The 22,655-nt window shown below is 39.7% G+C and overlaps 1 protein-coding gene across 1 annotated transcript in view; it reads left to right on the top strand.

The window, feature by feature from the left end:
* The window catches only part of MICU1 (mitochondrial calcium uptake 1), a 155,263-nt gene that overhangs the window by 45,715 nt on the left and 86,893 nt on the right, over positions 1-22,655 (top strand). Inside the window, exons 5-6 of the mRNA XM_017518561.2 lie at positions 19,326-19,408; positions 21,564-21,761. Coding sequence (XP_017374050.2) covers positions 19,326-19,408; positions 21,564-21,761 — 281 coding nt within the window. The remainder of the gene's footprint in view (positions 1-19,325; positions 19,409-21,563; positions 21,762-22,655) is intronic.

Here is a 22,655-nt window from a genome sequence, read left to right as displayed (position 1 = left end):
TAACTGCTTTGTGTCTGTTGATACATCTCAGCTGTTAGGACTTGCCCATATTTTTCGAGACATGATTTGACCTGAAAAACTTATTTTCATCTAAAAGTTTTATAACATTTTCATTAGATGGAGTGGCACTGATCAGCATCACACCTTCCAAGCCACATACACTTTGTGATCTGCTTCTGACTTCAGCATGGCAAGAGAAATAAGATATTATACAACTTCATTCGAATGCTATTAATATCTCAAAAGGCTTGTATATTTATGAGAAAGATGCATCATAATGAGGATGTGGTTTAATTTTCAGTAAATCAAATCTGGCTATCGTGAAAACACTTAATTCAATTTCTCCACTGATTCTCTGAAATCTAAAGAGATAATCAAAATGAAAATATAATGATTTAAACCATTTTCATTAAGTCTGCCTCCAAACTTTAAAGCCCTGGGTACCAAACATTTTCGCTTTGAAAGATTAATAGTAAACAGTAAGGAAGATGCTTAATGATAAAACACACACACACACACACACATATTTTTTTTTTTTTTTTTTTTTTGAGACAAGAGCCTTGCTCTGTTGCCCAGGCTCGGGTGCAGTGGCATGATTTCAGCTTATTGCTGGATCACTAACCTCCACCTCCCAGATTCAATCAATTCTCATTCCTCAGCTCCCAAGTAGCTGGGATTGCAGGCACTGGCCACCACGCCCAACTAACTTTTGTATTTTTAGTAGAGATAAAGTTTCACAATGTTGGCCAGGCGGCTCTCAACCTCCTGAGCTCAAGTGATCTACCCACCTCAGCCTCCCAAGGTGCCGGAATTACAAGTGTGAGCCACTGAGCCAATTATAAATGTTTTATTATTGCCTCCCCATCAAGCTATCTAGAACTGTTTTTATGGTACTAACTCACAGGGTTAATAACTTTAGATAAAACATATATGAAGACAAAGAACACACAAAAATATTTTGTCAATGGCCATGGGCCAAATTTTGAGTTATATTATCATTACCTAGTGAATCTTAGCATTAGTAAGAATGATCCAAGTCAATAAATATATTTAGCATTCCAAAGAAATTCTGATAACCCTTTTCTCTATCTAGTTATGCAGAAAAATCTCTGACTTCTTTGTATAAAATATAAGATCATCAGCTAATGTTCCAGTTGGTTAGTGCAGAGAAGTAAGCTTAACTAATAACCATGCTTATTTATTCCCACTCAGTGCTTATTAATCTACTTTAAGGATCAGTGGTCCTTTGGAAATTATTTAATAATAATTATTAATAGTCTCTTCATTTTGCCTAGAATGAATCTGAGGTTCATTTTATTAATGAGTAGTTATCTAGCAAATACTCAATATTCTATTTAATACAGATGGTATGGCTCATGCTGAAAATTCTTCAAGTTAATCCATCAAAGCTGATCAGAAAGATAGGGTATAAACAATAGAATGTGTGAGTTAGGAGTAAAGAGGGGATACAAATATATGAATTCTGAATTATCATAATAAACCAAGCTGGTTTGGGGATAGATTAATTAAAAATACACATTTTCCTCATTTCTCTGGTAATAGGTACAGACTGAAGACATCAAGAGCTAAAAGAACTAAATTTAGGATATCAACAGCAAAGTAGAGTCTTAAGTTTGCTAAAGTTTAAAAAAAACCAAAAAAACAGAAAACCAACTTATGTTATATTCTTGCTCTGTTACCTTGCCACCATGCTTAATATAGGTTTGTCTGTGGTGAATATCATTACAAATTTATGATCAGTTATGCAGTTTATATTCTAGGTTGGAAAATAGACAATAACAGTATAAAAAATAGATTATTTGGAATGTTAAATAGTGATACATGCCAAGGAGAAAAAATAAAGAGGTTTAGGAGATGTGGGTTGTGTATGTGTGAAATGGGATAAAAGGTGTTTAAACATGTAGGTTGGCCAAGGAAGGCCCATTTCCCAAACACATACAGAGAAGAGTAAGAAATTCATGCCACTGCTTATTGTAAGTACAAGATATTTCTGCCAGATTGATTGTTATTCCGGATGTGTGTCCTAGAAACTCTCATTTAGAAAAACCAAAACTTCCAAAAAGTTTAAATAAGAATTAACTCTGTTTAATGAAAGAAATTATATTGTATAACATGCTTTCTTAATTTTATGTTTAGGAGAGGTAATTATAAGTTGAGGAAAAAAAAAACCAGATGATTTCCTATAGGTAGTTTGTTGACTTTTATTTTAGACAACATAGTAGTTTCTAAGTTACTTTGAGGATTCCAGTTTCAGTCCACTAGGGCACAGTGTTGATATTCTTCAAAATGATGGTGATTTCTTGAACACCTGTGAGTCCATTAACTGTTTTTTGTTTTGTTGTTGGTAGTGGTTTTTTGTTTGTTTAAGTCAGAGTCTCGCTCTGTCCCCCAGGCTGGCGTGCATGGCGCAATCTTGGCTCGCTGCAACCTCTGCCTTCCAGGTTTAAGTGATTTTCCTGCCTCAGTCTCCCAAGTATCTGGGACTACAGGCATGCACCACCATGCCTGGCTAATTTTTGTATTTTTTAGCGGAGACAGCATTTTGCCATGTTGGCCAGGCTGGTCTCGGACTCCTGACCTGAGGTGATATCCGCCCACCTCGGCCTCCCAAAATGCTGAGATTATAGGCGTGAGCCACCATGCCCAGCCTGAGTCCATTAACTTTGAATGAAAACAGCTCCTCAGAAATATGGCTGTCCCACAGCATCTGGCTGATGCCCTTTGCACTGTTGTAGCTGGTTTTCTTTGTCCCCTGCTATCCACCAGAGTAACAGATGAATGCATATGCTAATGTGCTTCCCTATTCCCAAGCCACTCCTTGGCAAAGCTTTTCCTTAGGGTATTGGGTTCCCTCTTGCGAAGACCTGGGAACCATTTAGTGTAGTTAGACTATAATGCTCCTTTGTTACCCACAAGGAAGGAGATTTACTGAGTGCCTCATTTCCTGTCATCCTAGCAGGAATCTGAACATGGGAAAGAAGTGATCTCACTGCCATTTCTTATATTTCTCCCCGGCTTGTTATAATAGATAAAGTAGACAATGCAGTGTACAAAATTCAGATTGCGAAGATGCTTGAACTGCCCATTATCTACAGGAGAGTTTATGACCAGCCTTTCCGTAGAGTTCAGCCTTAGAAAAAGAAGAAGCACCAAAGTAAGTGATAGCTTAACACTGCTGAATATGTGGCCACAGCAGTAACGTCAAGTGACAGGAGCCCAGATGCTAGGGTTGGCCTGGGTTCAAATCCTAAACTGTCTCCTTACTCATTGGGGGTTTATGGACAGGCTTTTTTTTTTCCCCCATTTATTTATTTTATTGCATTTTAGGTTTTGGGGTACATGTGAAGAACATGCAAGATTGTTGCATAGGTACACACGTGGCAGTGTGATTTGCTGCCTTCCTCCCCATCACCTACATCTGGCATCTCTCCCCTTGCTGTCTCTCCCCAGCTCCCCACCCCCCACCGTCCCTCCCCTATTTCCCCCCAACTGACCCCAGTGTGTAGTGCTCCCCTCCCTGTGTCCATATGTTCTCATTGTTCAACACCCACCTATGAGTGAGAACATGTGGTGTTTGATCTTCTGCTCTTCTGACGGACAGGTTTTTTAACCCTCTGTATGCCTCAATTTCCTCATTAGTAAAATAAAAGTAACAACAGTATAAACATTATAGGGTTGATGTAAGGAAAATATGTCACTGGACTCTCAGAGGGAGACAAGTAGAAATCATAGAAAAAGTGCCTGAAGAAACGTATAAAGGCACAGGCCTACAAAGCTCAAAGAACCCAAAGACTAGAAACGTGAAAAAAACTGCATCAAGTCACATCATAATTAAAAAGAAAAATGTGCCAAAAATAAACGAGTGGTTCTCAGACAGAGATGATTCTTCCCCACCCCCACCCCCACCCCACAAGGAGACATTTAACAATGTCTGGAGATGGTTTTGCTTGTCATAGCTGGGGGAGGGCGTAGGCTGTGCTACTGGCATCTAGTGAGTAGAGATCAGGAATGTTGCTAAATATCCTAAAGTGAACTGGGCAGCCCTCACAATAATGAATTATCCTGCCCAAAATATCAACAGTGCTAAGAGTGAGAAATCCTAAAGGCATGTTATAATCAAATGTTTAAAACCAGTGGTAAAATCAGGCAAGAGAAAAAAATAAAAGGCATCCGAATAGGAAAATAAGCCACACTGTCTCTCTCTTCACTGACAATATGATTCTATACTTAGAAGATGCAAAATACTCTGCCAAAAGAATTCTAGACCTGAAAAATGACTTTAGTAAAGCTTCAGGATACAAAATCAATATATGAAAATCAGTAGCATTTTTATACACCAATAACTTTCAAGCTGATAGCCAAATCAAAAACTCAATGCCATTTACAATAGATACGCACACATGCACACACCCTAGGAATATACCTGACCAAGGAGGTGAAAGATCTCTACAAGGAGAACTGCAAAACACTGCTGAAAGAAATCAGATATGACACAAATGGAAAAACATGCCATACTCATGGATTGGCAGAATTAATATTGTTAAAATGACCACACTGCCCAAAGGAATCTACAGATTCAATGCTATTCCTAATAAATTACCAATGTCATTTTTCACAAAATTAGAAAAAGACTATTCTAAAGTTCACATAGAATCAAAAAAGAGCCTGAATAGCCAAAGCAATCCTAAGCAAAAAGAAGAAACCCAGAGGTATCACATTATAAACTATACTATGAGGCTACAGTAATCAAAACAGCATGGTCCTTGTATAAAAACAGACACATAGACCAATGGAACAGGATAGAGAACCCAGAAATAAAGCTGTCCACCTACAACCACCTGATCTTCAAATAGCTGACAAAAATAAGCAATGGAGAAAGGACTCCCTATTTAATAATGGTGCTGGGATAACTGGCTAGCCATATGCAGAAGAATGAAACTGGACCCCTACCTTAAACCATATATAAAAATTAATTCAAGATGGATTAAAGATTGAAATGTAGGACCTCAGACTATAAAAATTCTAGAAGAAACCCTAGGAATACCATTCTGGACATCAACTTTGGGAAAAAATTTATGAGTTACTCTCCAAAAGCAATTTTAACAAAAGTAAAAATTGACAAGTGAGACCTAATTAAACTAAAGCTCTGCATAGCAAAAGAAATCAGCAAAGTAAACAAACTACAGAATGGGTAAAAATATTCACAAACTATGCATCTGACAATGGTCTAATATCCAGAATCTATAAGGAACTTAAATAACTTAACAAGCAAAAAAACAACCCCACTAAAAGTGGGCAAAGGACATGAATAGATCCTTCTCAAAAGAAGACACACAAGCAGCCAACAAACATGAAAAAATAACATCACTAATCATCAGAGAAATGCAAATCAAAACTACAATGAGATGCCATCTCACACCATTTGGAATGGCTGCTATTATTTTATTCATTCATTCATTCATTCATTCATTCATTTTCGAGACAGAGTCTTGCACTGTCTCCCAGGCTGGAGTACAACTGCATTATCTCAGCTCACTGCAACTCCTCCTCCCAGGTTCAAGCAATTCTCCTGCCTCAGCCTCCTGAGTAGCTGGGATTACAGGCACATGCCACCACGCCCAGCTAATTTTTGTATATTTTTTAGTAGGGACAGAGTTTCACCATGTTGGCCAGGGTGGTCTCGAACTCCTGACCTCAAGTGATCCTCCTGTCTCAGCCTTCCAAAGTGCTGGGATTACAGGTATGAACCACCACACCCGGCCCATACACATTTCATTTCTTTTGAGACAGAGTTTTGCTGTTTCCCAGGCTGCTCAATGCAGCCTCCATCACCCAGGTTCAAGCGATTCTCCTGCCTCAGCCTCCCGAGTAGCTGGGATTATAGGCATGCCCAGCCAATTTTTATATTTTTATTAGAGATGGGGTTTCACCATGCTGGTCAGGCTGGTCTCGAACTCCTGACCTCAGGTGATCCGTCTGCCTCAGCCTCCCAAAGTTTTGGAATTACAGGCGTGAGCCACTGCGCCCAGCTCATACACTTTTAAAAAATAGTCCGAATAATTGTATTTCATATCTGTCAGCAAAATTGTCAATTCTACCTTGAAGTAATCCAGAACCCCACCATTTTTCACTACACTCGCTACTACTATCCTTGCCCAAGACATTCTCATATCTCTCTTGGATTATTTCAGTACCCTCCTGATTGGTTACCCCATTTTCACCCTTGTTTTTCTATAGTCTGCTTGCAGTACTGCAGCCAGAATGATCTTGTTAAATTTAAATAAGATCATTCCACTGCCCAGAAATCCCCCAAAGGCTTCCAATCTGCCTCAGATTAAAGCCAAAGTCTTTACTTACAGTGGTCTACAAGGCCCTGTGTGCTAGTCTTACCACCATTCCTTTTAAGAAAAATCAGATACTGGCGGGCACTAGAATTTACTATGCTTACCGTTTTTCTTTTTCACTTTTCCATAGTGAAAAGAATAGCCATTCTAATTACTGCTAATTCGCAATGCTTGTTAAGGATGTTTGCAGGGTAAGCATAATTTATTAAGCTCCTCTAATGGTTTTTTAAACGTTTATATCTTTTTTTAACACCTCATCAAGTTAATTATTTTTTAGTGTTTGCAAAGCCTATCTTTTAGTCATGCCTGTGTTTATGGTAACGTAGAATTCCAAAAGTTCATTTTATTAGTATCTCAGTATGCAGAAATTTTTTAAAAAAGGAAAGATTATTAGATTCTTGTAATGAAGAAACAGCGATTTAGAGTTACACTTGAATACATGTACATACCTAGAGTGCCTCCATGGGCCAAATGCTTTGGATGTCAAATCTGTAGTATACAACCAGATTAGTTACATTAACTCTCCAACTCCTGGCCTCAAGTGATCCACCTGCCTCACCTCAGCCTTCCAAAGTGCTGGAATTACAGGTGTGAACAACCGCACCTGGCCCAAGTTACATTAACTCTCTAAGGCCCCCAGACAATTACCTAATTAATTTTAGTCTTTCTGTGCTCATTTGTCTGTCACAGAGTTGCTTTTAAGCTGGGTGAGTATGAATCCATTCGAGAGGTTTTTAGGTGCCTCCTTTTAAGAAAAGCAGTGGTCCGAAATCCAGATATATGAAGCAGGGAAAGTATTTTTCCACAGAAGGAGTCACTGCAGTGTTTTCTTAAATAGCTTCTTTTCAACTCTAGGCTATGTGTAAAGTAATATTTAACTGTATTTGATACTAATGAAAAGAAATTGGTTTACAGACTTAGGAGAATACAGATGATCTATTGGGGCTTATTGCAAAATAGGCGAATTATTCAATTTGTCTCAGCACCCAGAGATGGAACTGTTTAAAGTATTGAGCATTGTTTGGGGTTTTTTTTGTTTGTTTGTTTGTTTTTGGAGATGGTCGTGCTCTCTTGCCAAGCTGGAGTGCAGTGGTGCAGTCTTGGCCCAATGCAAACTCCACGCCCTAGGTTCAAGCAATTTTCCTGCCCCACCGTCCTGAGTAGCTGGGATTACAGGTGTGCACCACCACGCCCAGCCAATTTTCATATTTTAAGTAGAGACGGGGTTTCACCAGGCTGATCCTGAACTCCTGACCTTGTGATCTGCCCGCCTTGGCCTCCCAAAGTGCTAGGATCACAGGCATGAGCCACTGTGCTGGGCCTAAGCATTATTTTATCTTGACCACACTGATACCACAGACAGGGTCATCTGTCTTCTTGCTCTGTGGCAAATTCATCAGGAAATCCTCTTTGGCCTTTTATGGGACTGTTTCTGTTCATAATTCTGTCTGGTGCTTGGCTCCTTAGGCTTTCCAGTGGTGGAACATCAGTGAAACACACAGACTTCCTCCTTCTTTGGGCTCTTTCTACTAATAGGAGGAAGCCCTCAGATCTGGACCAAGACAAATTGAGGGGAAAAAACTGGTCCTTGGTGAATGTCAAAGGAAATTAAACTCACTGCCTCCTAGGCAAGTCTTCATCCAGCAAAATTTCTTTTTCCCCTTTGTTGTGCAAAGGACACATGGACACACATATCACTGGCACTATACAGTGTAAACACAATCTCAAGGTCTAGGGGAAAACTCACAGGCAGAAAAGCAGCAAAATTGCCCAATCCCCTACAAACAAGAAAGAGATAGGGGCTTTTTTTCTAACTGATATCTTACCCTTCTTAGTGCCTCAAACTAGATCCTGTTCAAACATGTTACAAATTAGTATGAGTTTATTTTGGTGCAAAATTTTTTGGTAAAGCCATGTTTCATCTCCTGTTACAGTTATTTGAAGAAATACTTTAGGAACTTGATCCTGCTTGTTTAAAATTTCCATTGAAACTCCACTCTTGTCTGTAGCTGATCTGGTTGCAATGGTTTGGCACCCATCAAATAGAAAGTTTGCTCAACTTTAATTTTTCTGTCAGAATTGTATATGTTAAACCAGTTGAGATGTCTGTGGTGTTGGCCGTTGTTTGTGCTGTTAACTATCATTCCTCAATCATAAACAAGATGAATTTTTTCCTTGCAAATTGATATGGATGATCTGCTGTGGCCTTCATCTTCAACAACGTCTTGTTGCTCCTTAAAACAAGTTATCCTTTTGTAAACTGCTGATTTCCTTGGGGCATTGTCCCCATAAACTTTTCATAAAGCATCAGTGATTTCACCCAAGCCTTACCATAAATTTGCTATTTGTTCTTGCTTCAATTTTAGCAGAATTTATGTTGCTCTGATAAGGACTTTTTTCTTTATTTTTTTTTCCCCTCCTACAACCAAGAAAGAGATAGGGGCTTTTTTCTAACCGATATCTTAACCTTCTTAGTGCCTCAAACTAGATCCTGTTCATACATGTTACAAGTTAGTATGAGTTTATTTTGGTGAAAAAAAATTTTTTAAAGCCATGCGTAGGTTTCTCATCATATGCATTAACTTTTTGATGACCCTTTGTGCATGTACATGTGTGTATATTAAAAATTAGGCCATGTGCAGTAGCTCATGCCTGTAATCCCAGCACTTTGGGAGGCCAAGGTAGGCAGATCACCTGAGATCAAGAGTTTGAGACCAGCCTGGCCAGTATGGCAAAACCCCATCTATACCAAAAATACAAAAATTAGTCTGGCTTGGTGGCTGGTGCCTGTAATCTCAGCTACTGAGGAGGCTGACTTAGGAGAATAATTTGAATCTGGGAGGCAGAGGTTGCAGTGAGCCAAGATTGCACCACTGCTCTGCAGCTGGGCAACAGAACAAGACTATCTCAAAAAAAAAAAAAAAAAAAAAAATTGAACTGTGGTCAGTATTTCATAAACTCTCCATGGTCTCATTAAATTTTCTACAAAATATGTCAAAAGTTGGGATAGTAATGTTTGTCAATTTGTCCTTTATATCTAACTAATGTTATGATGTATTGTCCTGGTCCTAAAGATACATATTTGTTCCATTGCCATATTCCTATTGGCAACCAACGATACTGAAAATGGCCTTTGTTCTTATTAATCCTTAAGCCTTTGGTTCGCTTCTGCCTGATACTTAAATTACCACCCTGCTTTCTTTCTGTTTTAGTTTTCTTGTATTTCCCTTATTTTTATTTTCTTGTATTATATTTTTTATATGTTTATTATAAATAACAATTTCAGATGCTTAGTTTACTTAAATTTGCAGAGATTTATTGGGTCTTTTACCTTATTTTATGTTTTTTATGCTTTCTTGCCACTTTTTTTTTTAGGTCTTTTGCATAATTTATTGAGTTTTTCTCCCTACTAATTTCTTTTTTTTTTTTTATTGAGAATATTTTATTTTAAAGCCATTACGATTTGAACTGAATCATTGAACTACTTATAACTGAAAGCTGATTTCACAACTTAATATGAGCATGAAGTAGGGTGCCTTAAAGTTTGTGCCTTTGAAGTATCATAAACAAGGGTTCACTCATTGATGAGTGGCTCATTTTGACTTTGGATCTTTTTTTTTGTGCGGTGAAGTAAAACTCTTTTTTTTTTTTTTTCTCCCTACTAATTTCAACACTCTATTAATGGTGACCTTTGAATTCAATTCACACAGAGGTAGGGGTGTGTCTGTGTGTGTATGTGACCAACCTTTTTACCTAGGAGGAAGCCATCCATATTTTTGGTTGTCTCTTATTGGAAGTTGAAAATTTTAACTTCCTTTCACTTTTTTCTTCCCACTGAGTTTTCACAACGTAACAATCTGGCATTTTTTTATTCCAAGTTCTCTTTATTTTTAAATAATTTTATGTTATATATATTCACATTTAAGAAGTATTTTCCATACTTTATTATTTTATAACCATTTTGGTGTAATAGCTAGAAGTGCCTGCTCTGGTAGACTATCCGGACTTGAATGCCAGCTCTATGACCCTGGGCATACTCTCCACTTTAGTTTTTTCTCTCCCTCTTTTTTTAAACTGGAGACAGATATTAAGAGTACCAATTGTCACAGAATGGTTGGGAGGATTAAGTAATTTGTATCATCTTGATATATCATAAGCAGGTCATAAATGTCAGGTGTCATTGTTGTTATTGTATTAATAACGATTATTTGGCTGGGCAAGATGGCTCACACCTGCAATCCCAGCACTTTGGGAGGTTGAAGAGGGAGGATCACTTGAGCCCAGGAGATCAAGACCAGCCTGGGCAACATAGCAAGACCCCACTTAAAATAAAACAAAACGATTATTTAAACTTAAGACTGTTCTACTTATTTTATTATTCACTTAATTTATTACTCACATCTTAATTTACCTCATTTTCCTGTCTTTATTTTGATTAATTTTTCTTCTTGTTGGCTGAAGAATTTTCTCAGCAGGATTGGCAGACTTTTTCTTAAATGGACAGATAGCAAATATTTTAGGCTTGTGGGTGATAATGTCTCTGTCACAACTACTTAATTCTGCCCTTGTAACTCAAAGGCAGCTATAGACAATACAGAAACAAAGAGCTAGCCAGCAGGTTACCAACCGTAATTTACCATCCTCCCAGCATCACCAGCTATACAGTCAGAAGGCACGGAAGCCACACATTGACCAGAAGCTGAAAGACCAGGAGCCAGCAAGCAAGAACCCTTTTATCCATCTGCTTTTCCTTCTGGCTACTTAATGGGTTATTGAGGTGGACCCAGCTGGGGTCTCCTAGAAGTGGAGCAGTTTCATTGCTTTCATGGTGTTTCCGTGAGATGACTGCCCTCTTTCTGTTTCACTTTGGAATTAGGAAAAAAGGGCCAGGCCTGGTGGTTCATGTCTGTAATCCCAGCACTGTGGGAGGCCAAGGCAGGTAGATCACTTGAGGTCAGGAGTTTAAGACCAGCCTGGGCAATATGGTAAAACCCCATCTCTACTAAAAATAAAAAATTAGCTGGGTGTGGTGGTGCGTGCCTGTAATCACAGCTACTCAGGAGGCTAAGGCAGGAGAATCGCTTGACCTCGGGAGGCAGAGGTTGCAGTGAGCCAAGATCACGCCGCTGTACTTCAACCTGGGGGACAGAGGAAGACTCTGTCTAAAAAAAAAAAAAAAAAAAAAAAAAAAAATATATATATATATATATATATATATATATATATAAAATTAGTGAAAAGGGCATGAACTGTGTTGTTCTGGATACAAGGAAATCTAGGGTGCTGTTCAGGGAACCAGCTTGGGCTCTGGGCCTTTGAAGTCCCACAGGCACTGCAGAGTGATAGCAGCAGCTCTGCTTCTCCCCATCTCTACCACCAACAGAGCCCCTGCTGGCTGCTTCCAGGAGGGATGCTGCTCAGGAGGAAGACTCTGGCCTTCATAATGCCCCAGAGGAAGAGCCATGTTGCCGGCTCAGGGAGGATGGTGCTGGGGCTGGCCAGGATTGGGTCACATGCCACCCGGACTGAATGTCAGTCTGAAGTGGACTCATTGGTATTCTTTTTGCTGGCCTCAGCCCACAACCACCACAGGCTCTGGCTGCCTGGACAACTACACTCTGAAGCCCAGGTTCTGTCCAGGCAGCCAGCTGACTCCATATGAATTTTTTTTTTTTTGGTCATTCTAGATCCTGCCATTTCTGGAATAGGTAGCTGCCTAGGCTAGGCACAGTGGCTCATTCCTATAATCCCAGGGCTTTGGGAGGTTGAAGTGGGAAGATTGCTTGAGCCCAGGAGTTTGAGACCAGACTGGGCACCATAGCTAGATTCCACCTCTATAAAAAATAAAGTTGGCCATGTGGGTCATGCCTGTAATCCCAGCACTTTGGGAGGCCGAGGTGGGTGAATCACTTGAGGTCAGGAGTTCAAGACCAGCCTGGCCAACACGGTGAAACCCCATCTCTCAAATAAATAAATAAAAATAATAAGTAAAGTTAAAAAATTGGCTGGAACTGGTGTCATATGCCTATAGTCCTAGCTACTCAGGTTTAGGCAGGAGAATTGCTTGAGCCCAGGAGCTCAAGGTTACAGTAAGCTGTGGTTGTGCCATTGCACTTCAGCCTGGGTGACAGAGCAAGACCTTGTCTCAAAAAAAATAAAAATAAAAATAAAAGGGTATTTGCCTGATTCCAAGGCAAAATGTCTTCATCTCCATTGACTTCAGGTTTCAAGATTAATGGTGGATATTTTAGCCAATAGATAATTATGCAAAACAAAAATGAGGGCAAGCCTGAGTGTGGTACTTGTGAGTTGAAGCAGAAAGGTAACAGTTAAATTTGTTAACCTAGGGTATTATTCCCATTATGCCCTGCCTCACATAAATATCCCTAGATATGTGTGTGTGTATGATGTATATGTATATATGTATGTATTTTTATTTTATTTTATTAGAAACAGGGTCACCCTGTGTTACCCAGGCTGGTGTTGAACTCCAGGCCTCAAGTAATCCTCCCACTTTGGCCTCCTAAAATGCTAGGATTATAAGCATGAGCCACTGTGACCGGCCAAATATGCCTTTAATACACAATTAACTTTGTATAAAAATTAAATGTAAAACATGTAACTTTAGCCAGGCACAATGGTGTCAGGCACGTGTAGAACCAGCTACTTGGGAAGCTGAAGCAGGAGGATCATTTGAAGCCAGGAATCAGGGCTGCAGTGTGCCACAAATGTACCTGTGAATAGCCTTTGCACTCCAGCCTGGGCATCATAGTAAGACCTACCTCTTAATTTAAGTACATTATATTATAAAAAGGAATATTCTTGACTTTGTGCATATCTTTTATCATTCTGTTAGCTGTAACATGGCACTACTATGAAACTTTAAAAATGCAGAAAAGGCTAGCAGATTTTCAGAGTACTGGTAAAATATTTACTACCAGAAATGAAATGAAATCAGACTTCAACAAGCCAATTAGGTTTATAAAAAGAAAATTGGTCTGTGGTTGCTTAAGTGTGTTTAAGATAATAATATAATTTTTTTTTTTTTGAGACTGAGTCTCGCTTTGTCACCCAGGCTGGAGTGTAGTGGTGCAATCTCAGCTCACTGCAACCTCCACCTCCCAGGTTCAAACAATCCTCCTGCTTCAGCCTCCTGAGTAGTTGGAATTACAGGCGCGTGCCACCACGCCCAGCTAATTTTTGTATTTTTAGTAGAGACGGGGATTTCCTTATGTTTGAGACCAGGCTGGTCTCAAACTCCTGACTTTGTGATCTGCCTGCCTCAGCCTCCCAAAGTGCTAGGATTACAGGCGTGAACCACCACGCCCAGCCAATATTCTTAATAATGTAATAACATATCAATAATATAAAATAATCTTGGGTTTGTTTTTTTTTTTTTCTGAAGCTAAATCATCCCATGGGAATGGTATGCCACAACTGCAACATATCATACTGTGGAAACTTTTTTCCCACTCTGTGGGAAAGGCAGAAAGATTTCTTTCAGACTGTGCCTAGCCATCATACTTTGAAGTATTCAGAAGGATGGGGGGAGAAGATTAAACTATGACAGTTTTTAGGAGCTACACTGAGTAGATTTGGACTGTGCATGAGAAAAAAAAAAAGCTCATTTAATATGGTCAACAATGTTTACACCTCAGAAGTGGTGACCTCCCTCTCAGAAATAATCAGAGGCTGTGTGATCATCCTTACAAATTCAGTGGAAAGTTCATCATTGAATAGAGGAACATATTCTGAAGGTTTTTTTTGAAACTCAGATTTCTCTGATACTGCATATTAATTACCTCATTTATCCTCTAGCATTCTAAAACAGGAATGCGACAGGTAGGAATTCCTTGATAGGAGAATCAAACCAACAGAAAATAAGAAACTTGTTTAGAATCTAACCTATTCATTTTTTCATCATTCCATCAGTGCTACCAAAAAAGAATTTAAGGCAGCAAATGACTCATGAGGTTATTGGAAAACCCAGAATTAGAACTTTAGTTCAACCCTTCCTACCTGTACCATTCCTTATGCATTTTCTATTAAAGAGCAGTGAGAGAAATAACCATGAAATCAACCAATGAAAGTCTCAGGACAGCTAGTGTTTATCTGATTTTGTGACTCACTACACATAGAAAAAGATGCTTTTTCTCTTTACCAAAACAAAATAGAAAAAAATGTGCTTTAGGAAATCGTGTAGAGTTGTTATTACTATTATCATGATTGTCAATGGTGGAATAATATTATAGAAACAGACTTGTAACCAGAACAGACCTAATGTAGTTCTGCTCCAAGTAGCAAAGATTGTTATGGAAATCTAAGTGAAAGGTGTATAGTAATGAACTTTGTGTAGGGTCTTATTGTTCTAATCAGTTTGAACACTTGTTGAGACCATTTTACAAATCACATAGAAAGTAAATTATGCTGTTTTAGCAGGGGAAAAGCCTCACTGTTCACTCTAAATAGCCTAGCATTCAAAAGAATTCCTCTTTCAGGCCAGCGTGGTGGCTCACACCTGTAATCCCAGCATTTTGGGAGGCTGAGGCAGGCGGATCACTTGAGGTCAGGAGTTCAAGACCAGCCTGGCCAACATGGTGAATCCCTGTCTCCACTAAAAATACAAAAATTAGCGAGGCGTGGTGGTACATGCCTATAATCCCACCTACTCAGAAGGCTGAGGCACGAGAGTCACTTGAACCCAAGAGACGAAGGCTGCAGTGAGCCGAGATCATGCCACTGTACTCCAGCCTGGGCAATCGAGCAAGATTCAGTCTCAAAAAAAAAAAAAAGAATTCCTCTTTCAGAACCTTTCTATGGAAACAGGTTATAAGGAAACAGGATGCTATAAAGCTTTCCAAAACAGCTAGATTTAAAAATTACCCTGAAGGCTACATTTGAGAGGAGACAAATAAATTTACAAGAGAATCAATCGCCTGACATCGTATTCTGTGTAGCATGTTTCACTTAAAGCAAGCTTGTTTTTGGCTTGTTTGTTCCATATGCTTTGACATGATCAGCAGCTGAAGATTGAATAGGCTGAGAGCTCCTTCTGGAAAGACCAGCCCTGAGAGGCTGGTGAGGCCTAAGTGAGCGTGTGCATGGCTGCAGGCCAGCTTGCCTCAGCAGTGCCCTGAGCACAGGTACACGGCCTCTGTGGTGTGATCGCATGTACTTTAACAAACGCCCTCAGTAGCTCCACATAAAGCCAGTACTCTGAAAGTAATTATACCAGTATAAAAAGACAGAGAAACCTCAAGCAGTGTAGGGTATACTTTGGTAAAATGTATTTAACCTTAGTTGTAGGAGGTGATATTAACCATAATTTGCTAAAATAACTCATTCAGTCATTTAAATGATCGGGCACATGCCTTCATGGAACTCACAGGACAGTAAGACTACAAGATCTTGATGAAGTTGTAAGCAGTCTGTGTCACCTCTGTAATTGTGGAGAGAGGGAATGGGAATACTGCTTTAATTCATGTATGGGAGCATATTGACTAGGCTCTCACCAAATGTTCTCGTATTTCTATTAATTTGGACTGTATTCCTCCTGATATTCTGATGCCACTTCCTCTGTCACTGCCTCCTTTTCTTTTCCTTGCATTTTAAACATTGGCTTCCACATGCACTTTACCCTTTTCTTGCCCTTCTCCTCACTCCTCAGTTCTGCATAGACAACTTCATTTCAGATTCTTTGCACCTAGCCACATGTATGCCCATAAATCCCAGCTTAGACCTCCCTCCGCTGAGCTTTAGACCAGTATTTTCAACTGTCTCCTGAACATCTTCATCTGCATAAGCTAAGACCCCTTGAATTTAGCACATCCCATCCAAATTAATTTTATTTCTCAAACCTTTTACATCTATTTGATCTTTCTTAATGCCATGCAAGCTACAGAGTAGTCTAAGCCAGTCATGCTGTCATTCCTTTTCACTCTCAACTCATCACCGCTAACTAATCATTAAATTCTATAATTTCTGCCTTCTTCAGGTATCTCGAATGTGTTCCCTCCTCTCCATTACCACTGCCATCACCTCAGTTTGCATTTTCAACATTTACAGGAGCTTCTGATCTTCTCTGAAGCTGGCTTTTCTTTTCCAACTCTTCCTTCACATAGTAGCCGGAGGAGGAGTCCCTCATAATTGCCTGATTTGTCACTCTCCTGCTTAAAACTTTCAGTGGCTTCATATTTTCTGCCATTGTTACATTCTCAAGTACCTACAGGAATTAGGCAAATAACATGTATAAGTGAAGTGGGCCAAGTGTGACACAATAAGGAAGAATAAGAGAGTACATTTCTGTCTAAAGAGATTTATCATCAGAATTGTTTAAAACATACGACAAACCAGCCAGGTGCTATGGCTCATGCCGGTAATCCAAGAACTTTGAGGGGCTGAGGCAGGAGGATCATTTGAGGCCAGGAGTTTAAGAACAGCCTGGGCAATGAGTGAGATCCCATCTACACGAAACAGAAAAATTATCCAGGCTTGGTGGCACGTACCTGTAGTCCTAGCTACTCCAGAGGATGAGGCAGGATCGCTTGAGCCCAGAAGTTTGAGGTTATATTGAGCTATGATTGTGCCACTGCACTCTAGCCTAGGTGACAGAACAACACCCCATCCCAAAAAACAAAAACGCATGACAAACCTATATGAAAGTTTAATGTTGCCTGTGGATCCTCCATTTAGTACAGCCAAGCCTAAACTCCTGAGCGTAACACAGGCAATGTTTTGTGATATTGGTTATCTCCTTGAGATGATCAACTTGGAATGTTCAGTTTTTGCAGTGACTGACACAACCAGTGATTCATGCTTTGCTGCTTAGTTTTTAGGTCAAATCATGTCAGCATGAAGAGTGTGTGTTCATTCTAAGTACCTCTGTGTTCACATTAGAGGCTGTAATATAAGTTTGTAGGCTTTGAAGTCAGTGTTGACTTAAGTTCAATTCCTAGTTCTACCAAAAAGAAGCTGTGTGATGTTTGAGCTACACATTTAACTGCTCTGAGCCCCAATATACTACTCTGTTTAAAAATAAAGAAACATTTTCAAGATTGAGAGTATGAAGTCAAATAATGAACACCTCTAATTATCTAGCTCAATGCCTGGCACATAGTAACTCCTAAGTAAAATGTTAACATTGAGACAGGTAGCAAAAATTTGAGAAGTGGCATACAAAACTAGTCCCCCCTGACCCCCACTGCATCCTTCCTGACAATTGTAGGCTGGGCATGGTAGCTCATGCCTGCAATCCCAGGACTTTGAGAGGCCAAGGTGGGAGGATCACTTGAGGTCAGGAGTTCAAGATCAGCCTGGCCAGCATGGTGAAACCCTGTGTCTATGTGGCCTAAAGGAAAGCAAACCTGTTGGAAGTCAATATCAAGTGAAACAGACAATTGGAAGCTGACATACACATGGTTCACCCAGGCAACTAAAAACGAGGAGTTTCCAACGTAGCTGCCTAGCTACCCAAAATGAAATTTGAGCCCAGAAAGTTGTTGCTATTGACAAATTTTTGCACAAGATGGGAATATGGCCTCTCTAACAATTGTTCATAATATACAAAGTTCATTTTACTTTTTTCTCTGCATATAATCTTTACTTTTTTCTTATAAATGATATTAACTGAAATTTTAATTCAATAGTATAAGGATACATAGAATATTTATTGTGGTTTATTCTCTAGAGCTATATAAATTTGAAGCACCAAAGGAAGGAAGTAAACAACTTAAGTTTTCTTTGCCAGAACATTTAGTACAGTAAGGGAGGAAGGCTATTGAGTTTATGTTTTATTCCAATGCACAGAGTATATTAATTATATTATGACTGATCTAGGAACACTAAGGAAGCCTTGAAGAGCTTTCGTCATCAAGGGAAAGGAAATATATCATCTTGTCAAGCTTTGCATTTTTTCATTTTGTTATTTAAACTTCATCTTAATTTTACCATTTAAGTATACTTAGTAATTTGTGTATGGAGCTGATATGATTGAACTAGGGGGCTGAGGCCAGAAGCAGTGGCTCACACCTGTAATCCCAGCACTTTGGGAGGCCAAGGTGAGTGGATCACTTGCAGTCAGGAGTTCAGGACCAGCCTGGCCAATATGGTGAAACTGCGTGTCTGCTAAAAATACAAAAATTAGCCAGGCATGGTTGTTTGTGCCTGTAATCCCAGCTACTCAGATGGCTGAGGCATGAGAATCACTTGAACCTGGGAGGCAAAGGTTGCAGTGAACCAAGATGCACCACTGCACTTCAGCCTGGGGGTAGGGGAGGTGACAGAGTGAAACTGTGTCTCTAAAAAAAAAGAAAGAAAGAAAGAAATAGGGGGCTGAGTACCTTACAGTATACTTTTCTGCCTTACCATAGAGCTGTAGTGATAATAAACTAATACAGGAAATCAACTTGAAGTTATCCATATTGGCAGGGTGACATGCCCAGAATTCCTGATTGTACTTTCAATAAAGAGACTAGAAGGAACAAAGTAGAAAGCTGGCTTGTTGTGTGGGCAAGACTAAGATGTAGTGTTTCAACTTCTTACTTTACAGCAATATGTCTCACCCCAGACACACTTTCTTGCCCAGATAAATAATAACATATTCAAGCAACAGAACAACATTAGTATTATACAGCTAAGAAGATTGTGTCTCTGAAAGTAAAGCTAAACTACTTATGACAAAGAATGTTGAAACAAAAAGATAGACAAGTGCCATCTTTACTGGCCATAGTAATACTCTTTTTTTGGTTTCAAGGAGTATTCTTAAAAGGTTGATCTCAATAAATGCAGTATCATTTTCCATTTATTGAGACTCTGACTCGTTCACTTTTATGGTGACTTTGATATTACATTTTAGTGTTTAGCCTTTTGTTTTTTTTTTAAAGGGATTTATTTTTGGTCAATGCCTTCTAGGTATTTTTTCTCTCTCTCACCCTTTCTCCTCTTCTTCCTTTCTACTTGCAGCTCCTCAGAGAAATTTTGAAATTGCCTTCAAGATGTTTGATTTGAATGGAGATGGAGAAGTAGATATGGAGGAGTTTGAACAGGCAAGTTGTCCTAGAGAGTTCCTTTAAATACATTAATATTTAAAATACATTTTCATGAGCCTTGGAGTTACCCTAACCTTGGTCAGTGTACCCAGTGGCTATTTCAATTTTTGAAGTACCTAAAATGTCATTTCTCAAAATTATTCTTTGAACAGTTTGGTTTTGTTTGTTTTCACTCTGAATGTAATAGATTATTTGAACGTACCATTAAGGTCACGGTTGCTCCAATTCCCCAACATAAATTAGGTTATAATGCCTCTAGCTGGGAGGCTAAATTATGGCAATTCACCATTTACCGAAAAGCTGCTGTGTGCAGTTTTTGGTAAATGGCAGTTCTAGAATACTAGGACTACGTATTTTCTTAAAGGATTTCTATATAAGAGAAGGAAAAATGGTACCATACTTTGACTATAGTAGGTGACAGTTTCTTCCAAATCCTAGGAATAGATTACATTTCCATAGAACTTCTGCCTTTGGGAAACCATGGTATTTCTCCAAATATAGCTATTATGATTGCCAGAAGTGGTTTCAAAACAAAAACTATATGTATAGGAAAAAGCATTTTTTGTATTCTCAAAATGAAGAAAAGGGCAAATATTTCAGGAAGTGGGAGAAAATGTCAGGTATATTATATAAAATAAGAAGCTGGGCTGGGCCCGATGACTCATGCTTATAATCTCAGCATTTTGGGAGGCAGAGGTTATAGGGGGACTGCTTGAGGCCATGAGTTCAAGACCAGCCTGGGCAACATAGTGAGACCCTGTCTCTATAAGGAAAAGAAATTAGCTGGGATTGGTGGTATGTGCCTGTAGTCCTAGCTACTCCAGAGGCTGTGGTGGAAGGATCACCTGACCTCAGGAATTTGAAGTAGCTATGATCATGCCATTGTACCCCAGCCTTTTTTTTTTTTGTTTGTTTGTTTGTTTGGAGACAAGGAGACAGAGTCTCACTCTGTCACCCAGGCTGGAGTACAGTGTTGCAATCTTGGCTCACTGCAGCCTCCACCTCCTGGATTAGCTATCCTCCTTCCTCAGCCCACCAAGTAGCTGGGATTATAGGTACCCGCCACCACACCCAGCTAATTTTTGTGTTTTTAGTAGAGACAGGGTTTCACCATGTTAGCCAGGCTGGTCTTGAACTCCTGACCTCAAGTTCTGCCTGCCTCAGCCTCCCAAAGTTCTGGGATTACAGGCATGAGCCACTGCGCCTGGCTGTGGGAGAGTTTTTGAGTCTCAAAAACAAATGTTCATCCTTTTCTCAACAGAGATTTTCTAAGAGGATACTAGTTATAAAGATGTCAGGCTGTCTGTGTTAAAATCCTAATCCTGCTACTTGCTAGTCACTTGACCTTGAGCAAGTTATTTAATTCTTTGTGCTTCAACCTCCTTTATAAAATGAGGATAATAGGACCTATAAGATTATCATAGGCTGGGCATGATGGCTCACGCCTGTAATCCCAGGACTTTGGGAGGCCAAGGTGGGAGGATCACTTGAGGTCAGAAGTTCAAGACCAGCCTGGCCAACATGGTGAAACCCTGTCTCTATTAAAATACAAAAAAATTAGCTGGTTGCAGTGACTAACACCTATAATCCCAGCACTTTGGGAGTCCAAGGCGGGTGGATCACCTGAGGTCAGGAGTTCAAGACCAGCCTGGCCAACCTGATGAAACCCTGTCTTTACTAAAAATACAAAAAATTAGCTGGGTGTGGTGGCGCACACCTGTAATCCCAGCTACTCAGGATGCTGAGGCAGGAGAATTGCTTGAACCCGGAAGGCAGAGGTTGCAGTGATCTGAGATTGCACCACTGCACTCCAGCCTGAGCAATAAGAGCAAAACTCCCTCTAAAAAAAAAAAATAGCCAGGCATGATGGCATGCACCTGTAGTCACAGCTACTCAGGAGGCTGAGGCATGAGAATTGCTTGAACCCAGGAGGCAGAAGTTGCAATGACCTGAGATTGTACCACTGCACTCCAGCCCAGGTGACCAAGAGAGACTCTGTCTCAAAAAAAAAAAAAAAAAAAATTGTCGTAAACATTAAAAGAGATAATTATAATATAGAGTAGGAAAATAGTAAACAATAGTTATGATTCTTTTCTATTATGTTTTTTCATTTCCTAATATTTTTCTGGCTGCGGGTTTGATTCTGTATTAGGTTCAGAGCATTATTCGCTCCCAAACCAGTATGGGTATGCGCCACAGAGATCGTCCGACCACTGGCAACACCCTTAAGTCTGGCTTGTGTTCAGCCCTCACAACCTACTTTTTTGGAGCTGATCTGAAGGGAAAGCTGACAATCAAGAACTTCCTGGAATTTCAACGTAAACTTCAGCATGATGTTCTGAAGCTCGAGGTAGGTCTTTCTTGGACTTAGCAGATCCATCACATGTGGAGCTGGTGGGCAGGAGGGCCTGTACTATAGGCATTTTTTTTCAACACGGAGTTTTGCTCTTGTTGACCAGGCTGGAGTACAATGGCACAATCTCTGCTCACTGCAACCTCCGCCTCCTGGATTCAAGCAATTCTCTGCCTCAGCCTCCCAAAGTGCTGGGATTACAGGCATGAGCTACTATACCCGGCCCTATAGGCATTCTTTCCATTTACCTCCAGCTGTGAGAACTGATTGGTTTGGAGCTTATCAGTGATTTATAAACTGACAGCAGATAGGAAACAACATGTTCTATGAAAACGTCATGAAGTGAGGTGTTTCTGGAATTGAAAACCAAAAACCTCTAAATTGAAAATCTTAGCTGCGTTTGTATGCCCAGTTTGTGGAGAAAGAAACTCAAGGGCTCATAGCAGTTCTCCATCTGAGCATATATTCCTGCTTTTATGTTTACTGTGTGGAAGACAGCAGAAGATGGAGATGAAGAAGGATGGATAGTTGCAAAGGTAGTAAGAGCTGGAAACACAAAATGTCAGAATAAAAACATATGTGCTTATCCGTCCTTCACAGTGGCGCACACCTGTAGTCCCAGATACCCGGGAGGCCAAGGTGGGAGAATCGCTTGAGCCCAGGAGTTTGAGAGCAGCCTGGGCAACACAGTGAGATCCTGTCTCTTTAATTGTTTAAGACAACTTTGCTCAGAGTAGCAAAGGTATCTTACTGTGTTTGGGGATTTACAAGTTTACTTTTTCACTTAAAGTTTAGAACATCATGCTATTCTGGCTATTTATTCTATTCCATTCAAAACATTCATTAAATGCCTTCCATATGTACTTTTGTCTGGAGACAAAAAAATCTAGT

The sequence above is a fragment of the Cebus imitator genome, unplaced genomic scaffold (assembly GCF_001604975.1).
Source record: "Cebus imitator isolate Cc_AM_T3 unplaced genomic scaffold, Cebus_imitator-1.0 Scaffold686, whole genome shotgun sequence".
NCBI classification, from domain to species: domain Eukaryota; kingdom Metazoa; phylum Chordata; class Mammalia; order Primates; family Cebidae; genus Cebus; species Cebus imitator.
The sequence above is the reverse complement of the archived record's forward strand: the minus strand, read 5'-3'. Positions and strand labels throughout refer to the sequence as shown.